Below are 22,658 nucleotides of genomic sequence, written 5' to 3'. Positions count from 1 at the left end.
GTTTCCTGATTTTGCTCTAATTGCTGAGGTTTGCATTCTGGCCTTTAGTCGTCTATAACTTGTCCGCTCTGGTTTGTTTGTATTTCTTTTACCCAATCACGTTCATCCAGGATGCTGCAACAGTCCCTCTGCAAAATAGTGATGGGGGGATCATTTTGGTGGAACATTTGCACACACAGAAGCAAACATTGTCATTGAAAGGACTAATTCACTGAAACAACCCAGCAGTCCTGCAGTTTTGCACCAAGGAACTTGTTGTTTCCTATAGTGAACAGGATTTTGGTAACATGTATGGACAAAACCTAGACATCTATATCCATGACTTCATGTGTTTTTTTTTGCCCCACAAGTAACAGCAGAACTGTTGCGACACCTGTACTCGTCTCTGCCATTCTGCATGTTATCACCCAGTATCTCCTGTGCCTACAGCATCCACATAGAAAATAAATACCGTCACATTCTAAGGATTTTAGCATTGACGTGTTACCAAAGTATCAGTTCTTCTGACACCCATAGTGTACACACATGCACACTGTCACAATGTACACACACTAGCACCCTCTCATGCATAAATGGAAGCTCTGTGAGGCTGCTATCATGAGGGGCAAACAGAGGCACTCGGGTTGCATGCTGCCATACAGAAGAACATTTCAAAGCTCTTGAATAATTAAGTAGCAGTACGGAGGAAGTAGGTCAGCTCAGCAGACAAGTGCACTCCTCAGTTTTATTTCCTTCTGCTCAGAATGGAGAGCTGAATATCAGGTGGGCTTTAAGAGAGACCCAACAGAGAATAAAGAAGGATTCGTAAGTTGAGGCATTACACAACAGAGTAAAGCTGTCACCTTGTGTCTTACAGAGCGGAGCAATAGGGGGATCTGTTGAGAGTAATTTTGTGCATCAGTAGTCAAGAAATAATTATTTCCATCATAATAACAGCTATGAACTATTTTTTTTGCATAAACAGAGTGTAAAACTGCAACATAAGCAGTAGCAAGTTCAATTCACCTGGCAACATATAACGGTACAATGGAATATTATAAAGTAGTTTATCGCGTTTGTGACCTTAGTAAATAATGTTAACTTTGCTTATCCAGACTTCATCTGTTTGAGATTTGACGATTTAAATGCACTGGTGATGATTGCATTTAGTTAGCTTGGGTAGTATCTGTGTTTTCATACCTTAACACCCTATGTGTATCTATAACATTTTACCATGGTGTAGTGTATATGATGGAATTTGTATTCAAATAAAATGAAATGAGAAATCACCATTTTCATAGGTAATACAAAGTACTTAAAAGTGACTGGAATCATGTGCTTTCGACCTATTATGTATCTATTATGCTACGCTATTGTATTATGTTGTTGCACTGAATTAAGTTGAAACCCTCAGAATGACCAGACTTAACTGTATTAAACCTTGTGGGAGTTTAATGTCGGCATAGTAGAACAATAGTTCCACACAAGTAAATGAGGCTGAATAATTCAGTCTAATAAAAAATTCTTTGCCTTAAAGTACAAACCAACCACAGAGTAATGGATCGTCTTTTGGTCTGATGCATATATGTCTCGTGGACCTAATCCACCAGGTTTATTTGTTTTTTCCAAGGAGACAAGACAGCAGCTGCTTAAAAAACAACTGAGGATACAAAATTGCCTTATACTCATCCAGTTGGAAAAGTTTCCCTGAGATACCATTAATCCAAGTAGAAGGGAGTTCATCAGTCACATATTTTTACTCTCCTGTCCGAGTCATTTTCAGAGAGTTAGCATTTTTCAGGTTACAATTTTTTAATTCATCTGCGACAAATGTTTTTTTTTGGCCGTTTGGTAGGGTTTGTGGCTTACGTTTCTGCATTAAAAACATATTTTCTGTTTCAGTGAAAGATGTAGAGTGAGCAGTCAGAAACTCCTGCATGTTAACAGTGCACGCCAGCCCAGCACCATTATGACTACAAAAAAACCCTTAAATCAATGCTCTCAAGATGTCTGGTCCTATCTTCAATAAAAAACAACATGTGATAATACAAACAGTTAAGATTTAACTGTCAGGTCCTCAGATATAAGACAGCTCCCACTCTTCCAATATGAATCTCCATTAAAAACAATGTTTTATATTTGACCCAATATGGTATTAGTGGCAACATGGATCCCAATCATGGATGTACCACTGATGGCCACCGTCTTTGTTCAGTCAGCTGTCAGTCTGTCTATCTAGTTACATGTATCATGACTGACCTCTGCTATTGTGACACTTCTGTGTCAGTTTATTACACAACAGTTGAAACTCTGGATCAAATGCGCAGATTGCTCATCACTACTGCACAATTGGTGGGACATGTATTTCTGTGTAAATCAGCATAAAAATTTTAAACAAGGATAATTTTTTTAAAGCTCAGAAGCCAACATTTCATCAATATTCAGTATTGAAGAATTACACAAATACTCTACTGTTGTAGGTTCCTGTTTTCTGGTTTGATGCGCTTTATATGTGGGTGTATCTCAGAGGACTCATTCGTAGGTAGAAACTTGTTATTGAAGTCATGAGTCAAGAACAATTGAGATTGTTGTTGATTGTTATTTGTTAAAATGAACTGATCAGAGTAATTATGTAAAATGTGTTTCACTGGTGTCAGCGTGTGTCTGTGAACAGAGGGAGTAGCGTTCAGATCCTCTAGTGTGTTTTGGTAGAGTGCCTTTGCCTCCATGGTTACAGGGAGTCATAGTTGGCTGAGGCAATGTGTGAAGGCCCCAGTTCTACACTGGCCAGCAGGGAGGGGGAGGGGCGAGTCTTATGTAATTTCACACACTGTCGCTGAGGCGGCCAGCAGCGGGGAAACGGGCAGGAAATCCAATAGTGGCTCTGCTGTACAGCATGGATACAGCTGGATGACCACATCTGGAGGTACAGGACGGCCAATCCATGGCACCGCTCATCTCTCTTTCCCTCCTTTGTCTCATCTCTTCCCTATCAGACATTCACCTTCACAATCTGTGTGCATTGCTAATGGCGCATACAATTTGCTAAATAGAAATATGCTGTATGATTTTTGTTACTTATTTTTTAATTCTGAAATTTTTAGTTCATCATATTTCTGTTTTGGTCCAACAGTTGATAAGTGACTGTAATATTGTTTTACACTAGTATAGGGCTAATGGCCACCTCATCAGTACTTGACAAAAGGCTGTTGTGTTATTTGTTTTTTGTTTTTTTCCCCATCTGGCTTAAGCTATGTTTGCACAGAAAACATTTCAGCTGCAATTTTCAGTTTTACATCTCATATGTGTCTAACAGTACAGCTATACTTCTATTTTAATCATTTCAGCTATCTGCTCAAGTGACATAAGGGTTTGTGTTCTACTTGAGATTTGAATACATAAATGCAACTCAGGATGAGTATATTTTAGAAGGGGTACACTTATTGGCTATCTTACACTGCGGACGTTTGTAAGTTGGTATTTGATTTTCAAAAATTCTTTCAGAGGAATTGTGTAGACTCAGACGGCGCACCAGTGCTCATGCTAGTCCTTATATGTAGATAAACAAATTAAAAAACCACAGTGTCAGATCAGTTCATGAAGGATGAATCTTTCCAAGTTTTACATTTACAGAATTAACACAGTAGGATTAGTCCATGTATGCACAGGTATCTTTTATGTACTTTGTTCTCAAAATACTGAACACACCAACAGTGCTACAGTGAGAAAGGGGCGAGTGCTGTGTGTAGGCTGATTCTGATGCTCCTTTTTCACAATATAGTGGAAGAGCATCTGTACATTTATGTATAAACATGTAAAAAATCTAGCTAGATGAGCACCAAATTGCACATCCTGAACAAAGGAGATAACAGCACACGCACTGATGTCATGAGCCTAAATCTCTGTTTTGCTGACGTATACGTCAACACTGCAGTTTCTGAACCCTTTAATCTAAAAGGAATTTTCCAAAAGCTCCCTTTTCAGTGAATTAGAACTGCATATGCATGTGGACAAAAGGTCAAAATGCATGAAAAAGCTGCGTTTTGTATAATATCTGTAAACGTGTGAACATGACTTAAGGTTCATTTTCATCTTGTAATTGCCTTTTCTTGGCTGAGAACACAACAATGTTAAGTAGTGCTCTAATTACTGTGCACATCTTGTAGATATTGCCCTGAAAGGATGTCTGAGCAGCATTAGATGCAAACTATTGCACTGTATATCAGATGCATATGAAACACATTTTTCACTTTTCAGTTCTTTGAATATGGAACCCATTTAAACTAGCAGAAATCATATGGAAGGCATTTGACAAAAGCTCTGGGTGTCTGCATGTTGTTGACTAAAATATATAAAACTCTTTCAGACCAGAATTACACAGTATGAACTACTTTTTCAAGGAACTTTTTAAACTAAACCGTCAAGGAAATATTTGTGTTTTACTTAACACCATTTGGAAAACATTACATTAGTTCTTTTAGATAAAGATTATGAGTATTAGTAAGGATTTATGTGCTGCATGTGAACATTGTTTATACCTCAATATTGCTTCCATTTTCAGTTTCACAATCACTATTCTAGTTTTTCACTCCTTGCTCATGGCTGCAGGTGCTAATCATTTTGTTGTTAGTGTGATGGGAAGTGTTGTTCAGCCAGATTCAAAATGAAAGGTGTGACAGGTTGCGGTTTAGGGAGATGGTTGTTCCTCTTTCCATCAGACAAATTACGACTGTGTCAGAGTTGAGTGTGGGTGTTCACACTTTTCTAACAATGTTTTCAGCTGCTGACTGTGTGTTGTGACCGCAAATTTCCTATGTGAAAGTTGAGCGGCGGTAAGGTAAGATCAGCTTTGGGTGCGCAGGATGTTCTTTCAGTGTTTGGTACTAATAGTATTGCCCCAGCCACCTGCCTGCCAGGAGCTACGCTATATATCAAGCTGGCACACAAGCAATAATTATATCACATGCTGCCTTTTATAGCCTCTCTCTGTCACCTAGCATTGTATTTTACCTCTGTGAGGGGGAGAACCTTATTTGTTTGGATTTAAAGATTTTGGAGATTCTTCTAAGTATTAAATTGTTTCTCATTTGCAAAACTAAAACAGATTATGTTATGCACAATGTTTTTCATATTCTTCTAGAAAGCTATGTTTGACATTAAACACACACCCACAGTAGGATATCTTGTGTTGTGACCTCTGAGCTACATTGATTTTGTGTTGTAATCCTGTTTTTTGATGTTAATGTATCTAGCAGAAAAAAAAAAAGTTGCCCGCCTTGTCATCGTTCTCTTAGATGTTACCGCTTGGCAGAGAAAGCGGCCTTGCGCTAGAGTTTGGCAGATCTGTATGTTTTTTCTTTCTGCTGTTGGTGTTTGCGATCACCTTCCTATTTTTTACTGGCTGTTCTACTGTGGCTTCCTCCTCTGCACTTTACTGTTTTGATTGGTTTGACATTTCCCATGGTGCTGTCGACACATGCCAAGAGGAGTGGGTCATATAAGAGTTTAAAAAGTGAGGTTTTATTGCACAGAAAGCAGTGAAATCAGACGGTCTTTGCATGGCACTCTGGGTAATGGCAAATAACTTCATGGATATTTTTGAGAAAACATAAAATGAGTGAGGTATAAATATTTCCACTGTGTCATTTTGAGCTCGGCTTACCATGTATATTGACTTTGTTTCTGCACCATGACCTCAAAAAACCTCTTTGGACCCAATACTGAAGCTTCAGTGGATTAATTGAAAGAGCTTTGTTTCCATGTTAAAATTGGGTGAATGCCGAGGGAGGCAAAGAGTGGGAATAGAGCAGCCAGCAACTACAGATGAGTGTTGAAGCCAGTGCTTATGTACCTCAATATTAGCTGTAAGACAGCAGAATTGGCTTCATGAAAGACTGAATAAATGCTGGTGGAAAAGACCACAAGCACCTGTGTTTAAATATATTACATTAATGCATTATTTTGCAAGGTGTTTGGAAATCAATAGCCAGTAACTTCTTCTGAAAATATAAACTGGACCACCCATACTTGGAAGTAAAAAAGAAAAAAAAAAGAAAATCCTTTGAAAAGCAAGTGTTTGCATGCATGTATAGTGTTTCTGAGCACTTCACCATTGAGGTTGAGGGTGACTGATTGAAAGGGTAAGCGAGCGAGAGCCTCCTTGTCCAGGGCCCTTCAGTAATGAGGCTCCAGGGAGATAAATCCTTATGAAACCTGACAGGGTGCCACATTCCTAGGCTGAGAGTCCTAGCAGCCCCTCCTCACATGAGCTGTGCTGTCTAGGGCACTGCTTTGTAAACTTCTCATGTTGTTCCCAGACCAAGCCTTTGGCCCATTACGTTTTCATGACGACTCATTTGAGTGGAACCACCATCTCTTTTGACGGTCATATTAATAAAAATAGAAGCCCTTGGTGACAGCTTAATACCTCGACTGTGTGTTTTCTGTGTAGAAAAGCTTCAAAATATGTTTATGGGTGTATAATTAACAGTGCAGTATTGCTACTGCAGTCATAAAACTCCTGGTCCCATCAAGGGCCAAGCCATGCTATCAAGGCTGTTGTCAAAAATGTGCTGCAAGGCAAGTTGATTATTTTAAACAGCATCTTTCAACAACATGGCAAAACAAAGTGCTTTTCATTTGATATAAAATGCTTCAGGACAAGATAGATATGAAACTGAAGGCCATTTAAAAACACATAGAAATAGGCTTTTACAGGACAAAATTATAATCTTAAATAAAATAAGAATCTAAAATAGAATATGGGACATTTATCTAAAGAAAAAAAAAATCAGATAACCGATTAATCGACTGATTACTTTAAAAATATTAATGAATACATTAGCTTCTTTTTTGGTCCCTTAATGCTTACAACAACAACGATATGAATTACAGGCAGGACATTTTACTGTTTTACAACACTTTGTCCTTTACACAGAGGAATTATTAAGTACAAAAACAGCCAACAAGGCATTAAACATAATATGCATCAGTTGAAAAAAAAAAGTTTTCTGAACGAATATGTGTGTAATGTGGGGTATTTTATTTTAAATTTGCATTGTGCATTTTTATTTCTATGAAGCATGCATGAATATAGTTACCAGTTGTACTGATGAATTTATCTTTAGATTTAGGCCATGCTGTGTTGTGTTACGCAACATATTGAGTGAAGTTACTGGCAGACCATTATTTATGCAGCCCTCTGATGCCCTTTAACGTTAAATCACATTTTCTCATCCTCCATTATTATTTTCTTTGCCATGACTTGATGAGAAGAAGTTCATAAAAATTTAAGTTTAATAAGTTAGTTAAAAAGTTGGATGAAAAGTTTAAAAAGTTGTTTTCTGTAGCTCTCTGAAAAACCGTCAGAGTGAGCACGCTATGTGCTGTTCTGGTTACAGAATTTGCAGCAGAGTGAGTGATCTTACTGCTACACGGTGGTAAGCTATCTTAGTTCTTGGTCATTGCCGCGAGTCAAGTTACTTGTTTACAACACGCAGTAGCAAAATCGGAGCTTTTCGTGGTGTTGCTTCAGTGTTTTTCACATGCTTTTGCCATGGAGAATATTTGTCTTTTTACAAAATCAAATTGTACAAAATTAATGTACGAAAGTGACTGTGACACTTAACAGCATTTACTGTTTTATGAGAAATTAAGAATATATCGACGATTAATTGACAAAACTCCGACTGATGAAGATTATTTTGAAAAGGGCTATAATTGGCCGATTTAATTGCCCCCTGATAAATTGGTCGGGCCCTAGTAAAAATTACAGCTCAATCCAGAGTATGAATTAAATATCCCAAATGTAACTTAATAAAATGCCAAACAAAAGTGACAAACAGAAAAGTGCTGAGTCCCTATGTAACTGAACTGAGAGCAGACCAAGTATGTGGAGTATAAAAATTGAATTAGTTTCTCCATATTTAGGTTTTACTCTGGAGACAGCAAGCAGACCTGTCCCAGATGACTCAGATGACCTAAGAAACTGTATTTTGGCCTAAACCATTCCGTGCTTTTTAAACCAACAGTAGGGTTTTGAAGTTAATGCTTTGACACTCAGGAAGCCAGTACAAAGAGGTGAGAACTGGAGTGATTTGCTCCACTTTTCTGCTCTTAGTGAGGACTCTGTCAGCAGCATTCAGAATAAGCTGCAGTGAATTTTACCTTTTTAGAGAGACCAAAAAGGACAGCGTTACCGTAGTCAAGTCCCATGAAGATAAATGCAGTGACAAGTGGAGTCTCTTTACTTCTTGATATATTCTTAGGGTGATAGTGGGCAGATTTGTTGTCTTAATATGGATGTTAAACGTTACCTTGGAGCCTGTGACTACCCCAAGAATGAAATTGAATACAAGTGTAATCATTCTTCTTAGAACAATTATTTCACTTCTGTCTTTGTATATCGGACACATTGGGGGACGTCCAGTTGTTCATATGTCCAGATCACCTACTCGGTGCCTGTGATGTACATGTATACCGTCATCTAAATCTGTGTGTCATTACAGGATATTTCATTATGTTCCATTATTTGATCTAACAGGAGCATGTAAATGTCTTCATCTCATTTATGAATGCTCAGATATGTATTTGGAACAAAGTGCTTTCTATTCTTCAAATAGGATTCAAAGCAGTTTAACACTGTGCCAGAAAGTCCCATCCAGTTTTCCAGTCTAACATGTTGTGGTCAACCATGTTGAATGGAACTCGGAAATCCAATAACACAGATTTCTGTTGTCTGTGTTTAAGTGGATGTTATTCCAAACCTCAACAATAACAGTGTTGGTGCTCTAGTGAGGTTGAACTGCTAACAGGAAACCATCAAAACAAACTGTTCTTCATATCCATTTAATTTTACTTAGGAATTGGAGATCAGAATCAGAATCAGAATCAGAATCAGAATCAGTTTTATTGCCAAGTAATTTTTACATCACCAGGAATTTGACTTGGTCCATTGGTGCAAAGAAGCAGAAAACAGATACCAAAATAAAATAAAATATTAACAATACCAAAAAAAAAGGCAGATGAGACGCATCCCTGTAATGTTTGTAGCTAATTTTAGATTTAACGTATACTTAACATACTGTCTCAGGTCCACTCTCTTAGAAGATAGAAATAACTTCTGTCTATCCCTCTGGATCTCCTCCCTCCTACTGAATGAACAACATTTACTTCTTCTTTTGCCTCCTTTAGCAATAAGAATATTTGTATGTAATATAGTGTGCAGTGTTAGAGGCGAGGCTTGCTAAACTGGAATCATGACTCCGCACCATAAAAAACGACCCAATAGCTGTGGTACCTAGCCCCTGTTAACCATTCCTCTAACAAATAATCAGTGCCGATTATGTGAAAATGTCATTTCATTGATTTATCACTCCCAGTTAGAAATACCCTCACAGTAGAGAAATGTTGTGGATTTGCGGAAGATCTAAAGCCATGTAGTTAAAAACTGTTTTAAAAAAGGCAGTAGACAATAAAAACAAGAGAATTTCGGATGTTGCACAATGTTCTCCAAGGTTATGTGCTTGATAGGATCAAATTATATCATGCTAATTGAGTTTGTTTAAAATGGACACAAGGATAGTACAGATCTGGTATGAAGGAACTTATAGCTTATCTTAATTTTGTCAGTAAAGAATGAGACCAAGCTGTTGAGTCCATTATACTCTGTTTTAGAGCTTGATTGTCAAGCTACCAAGTCAGACTAGACAGAGATTTGATTAACTGTTTATGTCAGTAGAATTAAACTGTTGTTTGAAGTCTGCCTGCTGCTCTCCTTGGCAGGCTGGAAGCCGTCTGTGTGCTCTGTGCTAGTATTTCCACAGCCATTCCTAAAATGGAGAGGGAGGGTGGGGGGTAAGCGGATGAAATATTGGCTTGCGCTGCTGAAGGCTGAGGCCCACTCTGCTCTGTGCAAAAGACTTGAGCAAAAGAGAGTGGAGAAGGAAAGCACGCTAGAGCGAGAGAGTGAGGTGACTGAGTTCATTTGCAGTTTTGGCACTGAGCCATCGACTTGCCTGTGGGTGTCTGTAGCAGTGCCAGTGCATGTGTTTAGCCTCTCGTCTGGAAGGCCCCATTCGCCTCAGAGTTGGTGTCAAAGCCCTCTCATTGTGTTGGTCCTCTCATCTTGATTCAGGTTTTTTTTTTATCCTCTGTGGATCTTGTGACTGCCTTCAGACTTGTTTTCCCCCTTCTCAGGGGAATCTCTCTGGACTGGACAGTCATCAAAGAGAGGCTTCCGAGTAGGATGGCTTATCTCACCCCCCTTTGTCTTCCTGGCCCCTTTTTCTGCCCTTTTGTTGAGAATATTGCATACTATGTCAATATGGTGAGGTTTTTATTTAATCTAGATTTCATCAGCAATGAGGTCTACTCAAGGACTTCCCTTTGTGTGGTTTGTTTACTCAGGTCTGTCTAACCAAAAACTGAGTGTGCACTAGTTTCTTGAAAATATTTGAAGCCACAGTTTAGACTGCTAGACACAAAGACACAGTCTCTAGCTGGTGTGAGACTTGCAGCCGTGTTTTCCCATCTCGTGGCCTCTGTGAGCCCATGTTTACAGAGCTCCACTGTTTCTTACAACCAGTGCCATGTTCAGCCTTTCGTAATAGAGCCCTTTGCGTAACTGAAATCAAGTGACACTTTGTGTTTGTGACAGTCGAGCAGGAAGGAAGGTTAGATAGGGCCCCTCTTTGTGCTTGGAAAAAAAGAAGAGTCAAAATTAGAGTCAGACAATAGAGACTGGCACACTGGCACTCTAACACTAGTTATACTATGCCAACAATGTAGACACCTTCTGGTATATCTGGGCTCAGGTTCATAGTGCTATAAAAAGTACTTGTTTACTACTGGTTGCAGAGGTGATTACTCAACCTGTCCCGATTAGGACACTGAGGAATCACTATGAGGAACTCTGGCCACTAAAAGAGGTAACTGACCTGACGTTAGTGCCAGTGAGCTAATATTACACTGTTTATAGACCATCACTGACTGAGACTTTGATCTAATGTTGACTTTTAGTTTTCAGGCTAATGACTATATACAGCACATATTCACATTGTTGTGGACAGAGTGACCTGCATCTCCTCTGGCTCTGCAGTCAGCCCTCTCCTCTCCAGCTTGACCAGTTGACCAAAGTCAGGGTAGCATTCATTCACAGATGAAACAACTCTTCAGTTAACTAACATTACAACACTCTGAACAGTATGGCGCTTTTCTTAAGCATCTGATGAGTTACCTGTTTTAAAGCATCACAACTAGCTGTGGGGATATATTTAATTGTTGCTATTAACACATGAGCCTCTCTCTGCAAGTTGTTTTTCTGTACAAGCATGTGTAAGATGGACCATTATCAGTAGATCTCACAGACAGTAATAAAGACCATAAAGGCTAAGTCATGGTTTCTACATCTGTGTGCGCTTACTGGTCCAGACTTTGAACGTGGAGAGTGGACGTGCATATGGTTCCAGTCACACTATAATTAGCGTACGCGTCTGCTGTGTGGATATGTCACATAACCGCTCAAGCTAAACACAGAAAAACGCACAGGGCTTACGTGGACATTTCTCAAAGGCTGACTGATTTTGCACTTCTTGCACATTATAGTAGCTATGTACAGATTAACTTAACAACTTTGCAGTTTTTATAAAATACATGTATAAAGAGCTCATTTACCATTAGTGTGCCTTGTAAGAAATTGTATAATGTTTAAATTAAATAAAGGTAGAATATCGGTAAGACTACTGGTATCTCTAAAATGCTACTGATTCCCTTCCCTACCTCTGACAGATCAAAGTGGTTGAAAAAAGTCACGCTAATCAGGATGAAGAAATGGCAAGATCAATCTAAGGCCATAAAATGAACTAGTAATGTACAAAAATGTATAATGGAGTCCTACAGAGCATCTAGGCTGTATTTTTTTAATGTGAATTTTTGTTATCATTTAAGTAGTTAGGTTTTCTTTCAGCTGTAACGTGATTAATGTAGAAAACAACCTTTCAGTGGATATGTTGATGAGTTGTTGTGGTTATTAAATAATTGTTGTTGTAATTCATACTTACATGGTATTTATTTTAAAATGGATTCATTGTCATCTAGCAATAAAGTGCCTGAGGACTTGTTTTGAAAGGTTAGCACATTGGTGTTGGTGCTCCTATTCAGTTAACAAAATTGCAGTGCACTTAGAGCACTTTGCTATCTTGTCAAGATTTCGATCCGTGCCATGTCGAGAGCCCGTATTTCTGCCACCGTGCCTCTTGTTATGTGCCTCACACAGTGCTGAAACATGAGCTATGAGAGAGAGGCGTCATTAGTCAGAGACCCATTGAAATGGCAGGAGTCCTAATTTCTGTGTTGGGAGCAGTTACAGGGACACATGTCACCAGTACTCGTACACCACGGAGTGCCTGATAATGGTGCAGTAACCAGGCTGGACAGAGTTAACATTGTCTAGACTGTAGAATTTCACGATTCCCTTCATCCCACCGAGGGGTGGAAACTAATTCCATATGTCCACCTCCTTTTTTCCCCGCATTATCTTTAATTTTTATCAGTATAGCTATGATTTGTCTGTGTGTTTGCCTGGCTGTTTTTAACTCACTTATATCATCGTTCCTCGTTGATCTATGACACACACCTTGTAGATGAGGCCACTCTGGTTTAAATAACGTCATCTGGAGTTAAAATCGAGTGCCTTACTCTGCAGGCCTACATCTCTATCTGGCAATGAGTTATTTACGTTGCTTCTAAAACCCCATCAAACTCTGAGTATTTTTACCGGTTAGCTGCTTGACTTGGCTGGTCTCTGTCTGTGGTCCTCAGTGTTAGGACAGTGGGCCATTCAGTAAGCAGTGAAGGAGGGGTTGTGTCTAGCAGGTGCAGGGGCTCTCACTTCTTTACTAGGAGCAATTGAGGCGGGAAGGGGGGGAAGCAGCTGTGGTGGGGAGGTGATGACATTCTAATATCCGGAAGAGAGAGAGAGAGAGAGATGCACATTTTAATCTCGAGCTACTCTGGAGGTGTGAGTTAGAAAATATCCAACTGTTTTTAAGCAACAGTGACGCATATTGCAAGTTTATTAACTGTTCTCTGCAAGTATCGAATCGTCCAGAGCAGTTCCAGTGAAGTCGCTCAACTTGAAATATCTTGTGTTTTTTCCTTACAGGTTACTGGCTAAATGAAACAGCCGATAATGTGCAGCAACTGCACCACAGCCACACCCACTTCCAGTCTGTAGAGGAAGCGGCTGTGCCAGCATGTCCTCTCATCCCCAGTCTGTGCCGCCGGGCCGGAGGACTGTGGACACACGGCACCTGCCAAACCCTGCCACTCTACCACTGCAGCTGCAACGGGCACACACGGTAAGAGGCCTGACACACAATGCGTTTTAATGGCACCACCTGGAGTGCCGCAATATTTTTTTGGTGAAACTGCCCTCGGGATGTTACTGTGGTTCTGCCTGCTTGGTGGATATTTTGTAAACAAAGCGTTACTCAGAACCGCTGGAGAGGGCCTCACCATAGAGGCCCCCCGTTGCTATTTTTCCAATAGAAACTTTCCCAGGTTGCATGTTGTGAACCCAGAAAGGGTTGCTCATTAGATGTTTGAGTTGAAAGTTCATGTTGTCGTTGTGGAGTCACATTAAGGTCTTCCCCATTATTTCCACTCACATCTCCTAATTATCAAGATTATGTCCGTCTGCCCATGAGGGACAGAGCTGTCTGTGGTTTAAAGAAGAGGCCTCAAGCTGTTGTAAAAGTTCATTCAGTGACCTCCAGTGTTTGCAAGGCTTATTTTGTTATTGAATGGCTCAACAATCCAAGGCTTACCCCCCAAGTTCTTCACAGCTGCACCTGTAGTTAATCCTACCACTCCCTCTTGTCAACACATTCAGGAGAAGATGAGGGTTGATGGACTGTGTCTTGCAATCCCTAAATTGGCAGAGGTGCACGTTTACAGTAACTGCATTCGTTTCCCCACTTGTTTGAGAAACAACTGGAAAGAGAGGGAGAAATGAGAGCTGGAGAGAAGAAGACGGGATATTACAAAAGATACAAGGCAGGAAATGGAGGAAAATGTTAAAATGTTTTTACTGTTTTGGGGTCTTCGCAGCATTTCCAAGGAGAAGTGAATAAATGAAATATTTCTGGTTCTGGTATGCTGACAACTTCTTGTTGCTTGTGTTCCAGGAAGTGGGACTGGTTGACTACCACTCTCATCATGCCAGGGACTATAGCTCCCACCTGGCCCAGCCCCATCGCCGTCGGCCCTCTTTACTTTCAGAGTTCCAGCCTGGGAATGAAAGGTAGGAGCACCCTGCTTATACTAGATAAGGTCTATTCTCTTGTGAAAAACATTTTTTTCCCCCCTAAATGGCACTGTGTTTAGATTCCTTGTGTATTTTTATTAAATTGCAATTTTTATACTACCTGCTTTTCTGAGGGCTGTTATATGTATGTATGTGTTTGTTTGTTTATTTAGTTACAATACAGATATAGATCAGTGCATGTAAGGAAATGAACAAAAGTTAATTAAATGAAAATAATTGCTATAGCTTAAAATACAGAGTTGTAGCATTGTTTTATTTTTATCAGCATTCTCTACTGCTGGGGTTTAGGGGATTTTATGTTTTTTTTTTTTATACCAAATGCGAATATTTTCTTGTTGTTGTTGTCCAATACTATTACTGCAAATTTTTAAAAAATTTATTTAGAGATAGCTGAGAGTCAGCAAATGTGGGAGACTGAGGTATGTCATGCAGCGAAGGTGCGGCCAACTGAGTGTTGATCTGTGAATGCGCTGGTTAAGTGGTATTGCCCCTTTAATGTATCTATCCTGGTTGAGTTTTGACAACTGAGAGACAGAGCATGCTCAGTGGAAGCCTCATGCGAGCTGAATTTTTATGCAGTATTATTCTACTAAAGCCTCTGCCTGTTAACCCTCCCCCAGTGTAATCCTTATGTAATTGGCATCCGCAAGCCGTTCTTCTGTAATGTTGTGTTAAACGGCTCTGCAGGGCAATGGAGCTTGCAGAGTTTTTCCATCTTCAATAGACCAACAGTAAGTCGGGCAAAGCATTGTATGAATAGTACTTTGTCTCTGGAGACTCAGGTCTTGTACCTACCACTGTTCTTTATTATTTATATAGCCGTGCTTTTTTGAGGATGAGACTTGATGAGTACTTATGAATAATGTATGCGCATGATATGAATTTTGCATGATGCAGAGGATAAGTCACAAGAATATTTTTTTTCTCCTCAGTTGATTGTCATGGCCGATTTTCTTGCATATGTTAAAACATGCAAGGAGTACAAAACCTTGGAAGATTTTACTAGAAATTCACGGGCAGATATTTGCTCCATGCATATTATGTCAGATGCAGAGTGGGAGATGTCTTTCAAAAATATAAATTATCTTGTGTCTGGACTACAATGGAGTTACAACAGCAGACAGCAGATGGTAGAATGACTCTGTAGCAGTGGTGGGTTGTTGCGTGTTGTCTTGGGGTCTTTAAGTATCAATCAGATAGGATTATGGTCTTCATTGTAAAGCACAGTGCTGTGAGTTGGCCCCGTTTAACAGTTATTAGCCTAGCCTACAGTGTGGGAACAGTGGGTCATGGGTTGATACAGAAATAAACAACACAGTTCGACTGCTACCCACCAGCTCCTGATTTACTGACACCTTTCATTCAGTCACTGGTGCTTTGGCACTCTCTGTGAGTTGACTCACTCGATGCTTCTGCAAGACAGATGCATTGTGCAACTTCTACAGCGGAGCAGTGAATTTGTTTTTTTTTAATAGATAAAAAAAACAACCATCATATCAGAAAGGGAGACTACAGACAGTTTGCCCACGTTTCTTTGTGCAGACTGTGAACCACTGGTCTTACTGGCAGGCATCTGGGGGTGGGGAGTCTTTCAGTGGAATATATCAGGCCTTCAGCATTCCTTTAGAGGCCTTAGAATCCAGCTTGAAGCCCTCATTCTATGTTCTCATTCAGACTCTGAATAGTGTAATTCTGGCCTTGGCAATCCTTCAATCTATTCTGTGCTAAGATGTGTGCTTGTCTTTTCATAAGTCTGAGTAATTCTGCACACCATGTCTCCATTTGTAGCAAGCTCAGGGTTGTTCACATTCTGACAGAGAGTGTGAGTGCTAATATGGCCTTAGAAACTGTGTTTTTTCTTAAAGGATGCCATTATCTGTTTCTCAGGATGACAGAACTATGTATCCTTCATCTAGTCCTTAATTGTCTGCACTGAAGGCAAGGTGAAAACATGGAATTAGCTAATACTCCAAATTTACCCTAATTACAGGTCAGAAAACCACAACAGTATAATCACTGGTGAACCACTGCGCTAGTTGTTTGTTTCATCCTCCTCTTTACTCCAGGCAATATCTCAGTCACTCCGCCTCTTCCCATCTGTCTGAGATCATCCCGGCTTCTTGAGAAAGAGAGAGAATACATTTTAGAGCAAGCATAACAAGGCAGTGTAACCACTTAACAGAGTTTCTTTCTGGCCAGAACTGAGAGTGAAAACAAATCTGGTGCTGGTGGTTTGTAGAATGACTGGGGTTATTGTTTTACTTATCTGTTAATTAATGTAGTAAATGGTTATCAAAGCAACAATCTGAGTGTTTTGGTATATCTATATGTGCAGTTAGATGATTTTAGTAATGCCTTATAACTGAATTCATTAATGTATTGCTATCGTTTGTGTTCATAGTTCTTGTAGTTTTTTTCTTCATGGCATTCCATTTGGAATTGTCATATTACCCTTCTTTGGTTCAACCCAAAAAATAATGACAGCGCCTTAAGGCTTTGTTTGCTTTTCTCACCTCTACTAAAAAGCCACAAAGTCTCTTGTATCCCAAAGTTCGCCTTCCCTTCTCCACAACTGACAAGACAGATTGAATTCTAAAAAACAGATTTCATTTATTCCAGTATCCAGCATTTATGTGGATACTGGAATGCATTTTGTCAGTATTACTGTTCATGTTGTTTTGGCCACTGGGGAATGTGGTTTTTCGTTCAGCGACATGGACAGAAAAGTTTAGGGCTTGAACACATTTTGCATTAAGTTTTTGGACTCCACCCGCTGTCCCTTCTCTTCTCTGCACTTTCTCAGTTTCATTCATCCCAGCTGTGGTGCACTTAGCCAGGCGTCTCTCTCTGTTAGCCACCCCTGTGCCGTGCACAGCTGCATAGCTGCTCCTCTGGGGAGCAACGAAGAGATTGGCAGCAACACAAACACTGTAGCGCTTTCACAATAATAGCCTACTATCAGCGTACATGATCTCTGTTCTTGTCATAGTGGGGGCCCAAGCCAGTAAGAAAGTAATGGAGTCGTTGTAGGGTGTTGGGATGCGCTGCCCCCTTCCTTCTCCCCCTGCATGCTTCACCCCACCTCCACACACATCTCTCTCTCTCATCCTCCAGACAAATCCTCCCCAGGGATCAGATTATTCTGCACGCTCACAAGAGGGTGAGGGGGGGGGACGAACGAGGGAGAGAGAGAGGGAGAGTCAGAGCTTGATGATGGGATTATGTAAGTGCCAGCCCTCTATGGAGATGAGGAAGTATTCGACTGAATGAATGAAAAAATTATGTCCGGGGGAGTAGTCGCACACCATCTGGGTAATAATTTTGGCCCACTATTTTCCAAGGTACTGTTTAGGCAATAACACAAACAAACAGCCACAATCTATTTCTTTCCTCGACACCTCATTTAACCTTTTAACATGCAATTTTAGCTCCGCATTGCACATACGTGACTTGACATTTCTCTCCTATTTATAACTTTGGTACAGTCAGTGGATGGCCTCGATTTTTGCACCCCCTCTTTAGCACCTTACTAGACAAAGATGGGCTCCATGCTTTTTGGCACAGAGAAACCATACACTTGGCAATTGTGGGCCTGGACCAGCAATTATGGTTGTGTTTTCCCTCTTCTCTTCAGAAGCCACTTCCATTTTGACACTGGCAGCAAAGTCACTGACATTCTGCATCAGGCCTCCAGGGCAGATGTGAGGAAACAGTTCCCTCAGAAAGACCAGACAGCCATTTACAAGTGGGCTAATAAAATTTCCCAGATCCAAGTAGCGAATGCAGTTAACATTTGGTATCTGTCATTTGACTGCACAGTCCCCTTTGCAAGTTTGCTCTTGCTTGTTGCTGTTTTTTTTCCCCTCGATGTACTAATGAGTTTAATGGTGCCATTAATGTGTAATTGGAATTGGGCAAAAGTAGCCTGTTATCTAACGCTAAGTCTAGGTTTGTGTATGTTATGGTGGTAACAGCTTATTAGAATATTGTTATTTTTTTTAAATGTGAAAACATTTTTTTTTTTTTTTTAAATTGTAAATGTCTTTTAGAATTTAATGTCCTCAAGCTTTGCTGGCTAGTCTAATTCTGTACGGAATATCTATGTGGCTATGTTAGCAATTTTTGTGAAAACAAAAGTAGGCTGCATTAGTTATATCTTCCATCTACTATCACTGTTGTTAATATCCACAAGAATTATACCCTTATTAAAAGTTTACACTGCTGGCTTGCAACTTTCTTACTCTAGTTGATGGTTGTAATTTACATCCAGAGTTGACAGTACAAAGTGTTGTCCAGTCAGCTGTTTGATTAGCATAGTGATAAGAATCTGTCCCACACTAATCAGACAAATGTTTGTCCAAACACTGATTGTTGATTCACCTTTTATATTGCGAGTTTACCTTCCTGTTTGAGATCAGATCACCTCTCAGTTTTGTTGTTCTTTTTCGTCAGCACAGAGAACACTCGCCATTGTTCAATTTTGAACTGTCACCTAAATACCTTTTAACATTCATTTGACTTGAGGCACTCTGCAAAAACACTCAAATGCTACACCTTAGGCTTTCTATAGTAGGGGAAAACCCCAGGGGGAGTGTTGTAGTTCCTACGGCAACTCTAAACAAAGCACTTCATGGCTTTGTGTTTGTAGCATTGACTGTGTACCACTGCCTGTAAAACCCCACACAAGAAGTTGTCCACAATATGCTGCTATATTTAAAACCATTAGATGGTAGTGAGTCACCATTTCCAATTTTCTTGCTTCCCCTTCTTTCCACTTCCCAGTCCTGAGTGACCCATTGTATGCTCCCATTTTGCAGAAAAAAAGCCTTCAGTGATTACTTGACGATGATTCTGTTTGAACCAAATCAAGCCAGCTGGCGTTTGTGTGTGCCTTGAACACAACAGTAAAGATTTAGGTCAGCCTGATCTCAGGCTGTTACTGTCATCTTGTGCTCGTGTACAAATGTCTCTTTGTGTAGTTACATGTAGTCTAAATAAATGGGTTTTGATTAGGTCGTCATGTATAGACAAGCCTGCACCAATCCTTGTCTCTTGTGTAGACGATTGGTTTTGCCTCACATTGATCTCAGATTACTTAACTTATGGCATCAGTTTCACTTTGTACATAGGGCCTAGTAGATTCTTTTGTCTACTGTCCTTTGAGTTAATTGATTATGCTTCATTCTGCTTTTTCCACATTCCCTTGAGTATGCTTTGGCAGGATGTTTTCTGTTATTGAGCTGTGTGTTCTAGCATTTCAGGTAGAGATCATGATCAAATTGTCAGACTTTCACACTCTCTTGTTCCTTGGGACAAGTTGTTCCCTCATACATTATCTGATTTGGCTCCACTTTCATCAGTCTAAGCTTTAATTCACCTGCGTCAGCTGTACCTGAGCTATGCTGTGCTTTAAATTAATAGCCAATATACACTAATGAGCCAAAACATCATGATCATACCTGCCTAATTGACTGTTGGTACTTTGTGCGCCACTAAAACAGCACCAACTACCAAGTTACGACCTCTGAATGTTCCCCACATCACACACGTAGACATTGACAGATCCTTTATATCTTGTATGATCAGACATGTCCCACAATACCCCATTGCTGATTTTCTGGCTTATCTTGTATTGGATCAGTGTCGGTAGGTATTCTTACCACAGGAGCACTTGACGAGCCTTTTCTTTTTGGAGATGCTCTGACCTACTTGTCTGGCCATAGCACCTTAGCAATTGAGCCCAGTCAAAGACATTCAAATTTGACAGTTTTGTTATATCAGTGTGTACATCCAGGCTAACTTTGGTATGTTAACATGCTTAACCTGCTAAAATTCAGCAACTAACATTAGTTGTCATTTTTAGCATTTATGTCAAAGTACAGCTGGGGTGAAGGAGAATTTGTTCAATAAATTTAAAGGTGTCCTAAAATGAATTAACTGTTTCCACTTGCCAGTTGAAAAGGCTCAAAAACATCTACAGTCCTAGCAGTGGTAAATATCAGGGAAAATGCTGCTCTCATTTCATTGGCTGTTGATTGATAATTGTTGTGGCATAAAAGGCTTATCATCACAACACCTATATTAATAACAGATGACTGTTGCTTATTGTGTGTTTAGATTGTTCAGAAGCTTTCTGTAGTTTTTCTGCTACATTTATATTTATTCTGTTGCAGGGGACAAGAGCAGCATATCCGCTACGAGCACATCTACCTACAAGAGCCTGCCAGCCAATCAGAGGTGGATTATGCAGAGATCAAACGGCCCCGGTTAGAGATGGGACCAGAGTCTCTGATGAGGCCTTCACCCCACCGGCCACCATTGACTCTGGGAGGAGCTGAGGATATGACAAAGGTCAGTAGTCATTCTAAAGTACTGTGTATCATACGGACAGTTGGGAGTATTTTACAGTAGTATGGTAGTCAAACAAATGACAAATAGTTCCTCCTTGACTTTGCTGTTACTATTAGCCAATCAAACAAATGCTATGTAAAATGTGAAGCACAAGTCAAATTTATTCTTATTTTCATAATAGAGAGCAAGCTTGATTACACTGTTTTTATTAATGTGCCAGTATTTTGAGAGATCAGTGCATATAAAAGACACTGAGAAATTATGATATATCACAATGTAGTTATTAGGATTTTTTTCCCTTGAAAAAATATTAGGAAGTTTTTCTGGAAATCTTCTGTTTTTTGATTAATCCTGCCAGCCTCCTTAGGAGCCCCAAAGGATGTTATTAGACACACAACAGCAGAAGTCATAGAAGGAGATTCTGCATTGTAGCTAAGCTGGATCTCTGAGAGCAGCGGTGGGAAGAAAAGGGAGTTGTGAAACAGCAATTAATAAATAATAGAGCTGACCTAGATTTCAAAAGACTGAGGATGAAACTGTGTGAACTGCAGATCAAAACGACTTGCTTGCAGTGTAGAGCTGCTGATGGGGAGGTGTTCCTGACATTACACAGAGTGCTTCAAACTGCCAGGGGAGGCAGACAGCCAAGGAATGGTAAATAGATACACCAATAACAGAGGGTACAGGAAAAAAAGACATTGACTCCTAAGCTAGCAGGGAAATATTCAGGTATGCCAGTAATTCCCCTCTGAGCGGCAAGAGCTGTAAACCCATTATATAAATGATGTCAGATGCAATCACTGCATGGAACAAGTGCACCAAATGATGGTGTGATAGACAGGGAGATGCAACTGAAAATAAGGCAAAGGGCAAATGTAGGGAGGCACAGATAAAGGGTGAAAGGAAAAGGGAGGAGTAAGAGACCTAAGACCAACAGGAAAAGAGGGAGTAGGCCAATATAATCAGACAAAGCTGATGCTTGCAGCATGACTCACATGGAGAGGGAATCATAGAAGGACAAAAGCAGCATGTTGTTATGTATGCCATTATGCAGAAAGAAATTTGAAAATGAGCAGATTAGAATGAGCAACGTAGAACACTGTTCTTTGCAAGGAAGAAATATATATATATTACACTTCCTGTGTACGACTTAAAAAGTGAGTGTTAGGACTGCCCCCTCCAGTTTGTTGTGCCAGAATGTAAATGGTCCACATTTATATAACACCTCTTTAACCTTAAGCACTTTACAGTGTTTTTCTAATTCACCCATTCATGCACACACTCACACAAGGTGTTTATCTTCCATTGGAAGCAACTTGGGGTTCAGTGTCTTGCCCAAGGACACTTCAGGTATTGACTCACATCTAACCAGAGTTTCCTCTCATGTCAGTGGTTTCACAAATGTATGTCATCCTTCTTGTGTGACAGTCACACATTTGATGATGTCATGTGGTAATACTCCATCATGTTTTAAATCTATTGCACAGTGAATATTGAAATAAAGCAAATCAGATTGTAATGTCTGTCAGGAAAATTGCAGTTAGAGATTTTCTCTAAATCATTCAATTCCACCTGGCAAGACTGATTTATTTGCTGGAGAAGGCTAGCTTCTTAAAAGACAGGTTAGGTGCACCCATCCAGTTCTGTAGGAGAAGGGCACTTTGATCATAATGTGCAATGAAAGTGTGAACTTAGGCGACCCTATGCAAGAACTACCAGCTTTGAAAAGCACATTTTGTCAACAGAAAATGGTGGCTCATAGACCGAGCGACTGACGGCGCTCCCTGCTCTAGTGAGCATTTTAGTGTATGTTATGGGATATTTATGTGGTTGTAGAAATCAAAGAAAGCTGAGTAATACACTATTCAGTCCATAACTGTGATGCTGGTCAAACCTGTGTCAGCAGACTGTCTGAGTGGGTCTGTGCGAGTTATCTGAAATGTCTTTGCAGCCAGAGCCAGACAGATGATTCTCCTGATATAAACTTATTGCAAATATATTG

At 40.0% G+C, this 22,658-nt stretch overlaps 1 protein-coding gene across 7 annotated transcripts in view; it reads left to right on the top strand.

The window, feature by feature from the left end:
• The window catches only part of ncor2 (nuclear receptor corepressor 2), a 93,478-nt gene that overhangs the window by 8,980 nt on the left and 61,840 nt on the right, over positions 1 to 22,658 (top strand). For all 7 annotated transcript variants that reach the window (XM_008276717.1, XM_008276720.1, XM_008276721.1 and 4 more), the window contains exons 2-4: positions 13,142 to 13,337; positions 14,166 to 14,281; positions 20,479 to 20,656. In XM_008276717.1, coding sequence (XP_008274939.1) covers positions 13,233 to 13,337; positions 14,166 to 14,281; positions 20,479 to 20,656 — 399 coding nt within the window. In that variant the 5' untranslated portion in view covers positions 13,142 to 13,232. The remainder of the gene's footprint in view (positions 1 to 13,141; positions 13,338 to 14,165; positions 14,282 to 20,478; positions 20,657 to 22,658) is intronic.

This window comes from Stegastes partitus, unplaced genomic scaffold (genome assembly GCF_000690725.1).
Source record: "Stegastes partitus isolate 25-593 unplaced genomic scaffold, Stegastes_partitus-1.0.2 Scaffold79, whole genome shotgun sequence".
In the NCBI taxonomy this organism is placed as follows: domain Eukaryota; kingdom Metazoa; phylum Chordata; class Actinopteri; family Pomacentridae; genus Stegastes; species Stegastes partitus.
Note: the sequence above shows the minus strand (reverse complement) of the source record. Positions and strands in the feature narration are given on the sequence as shown.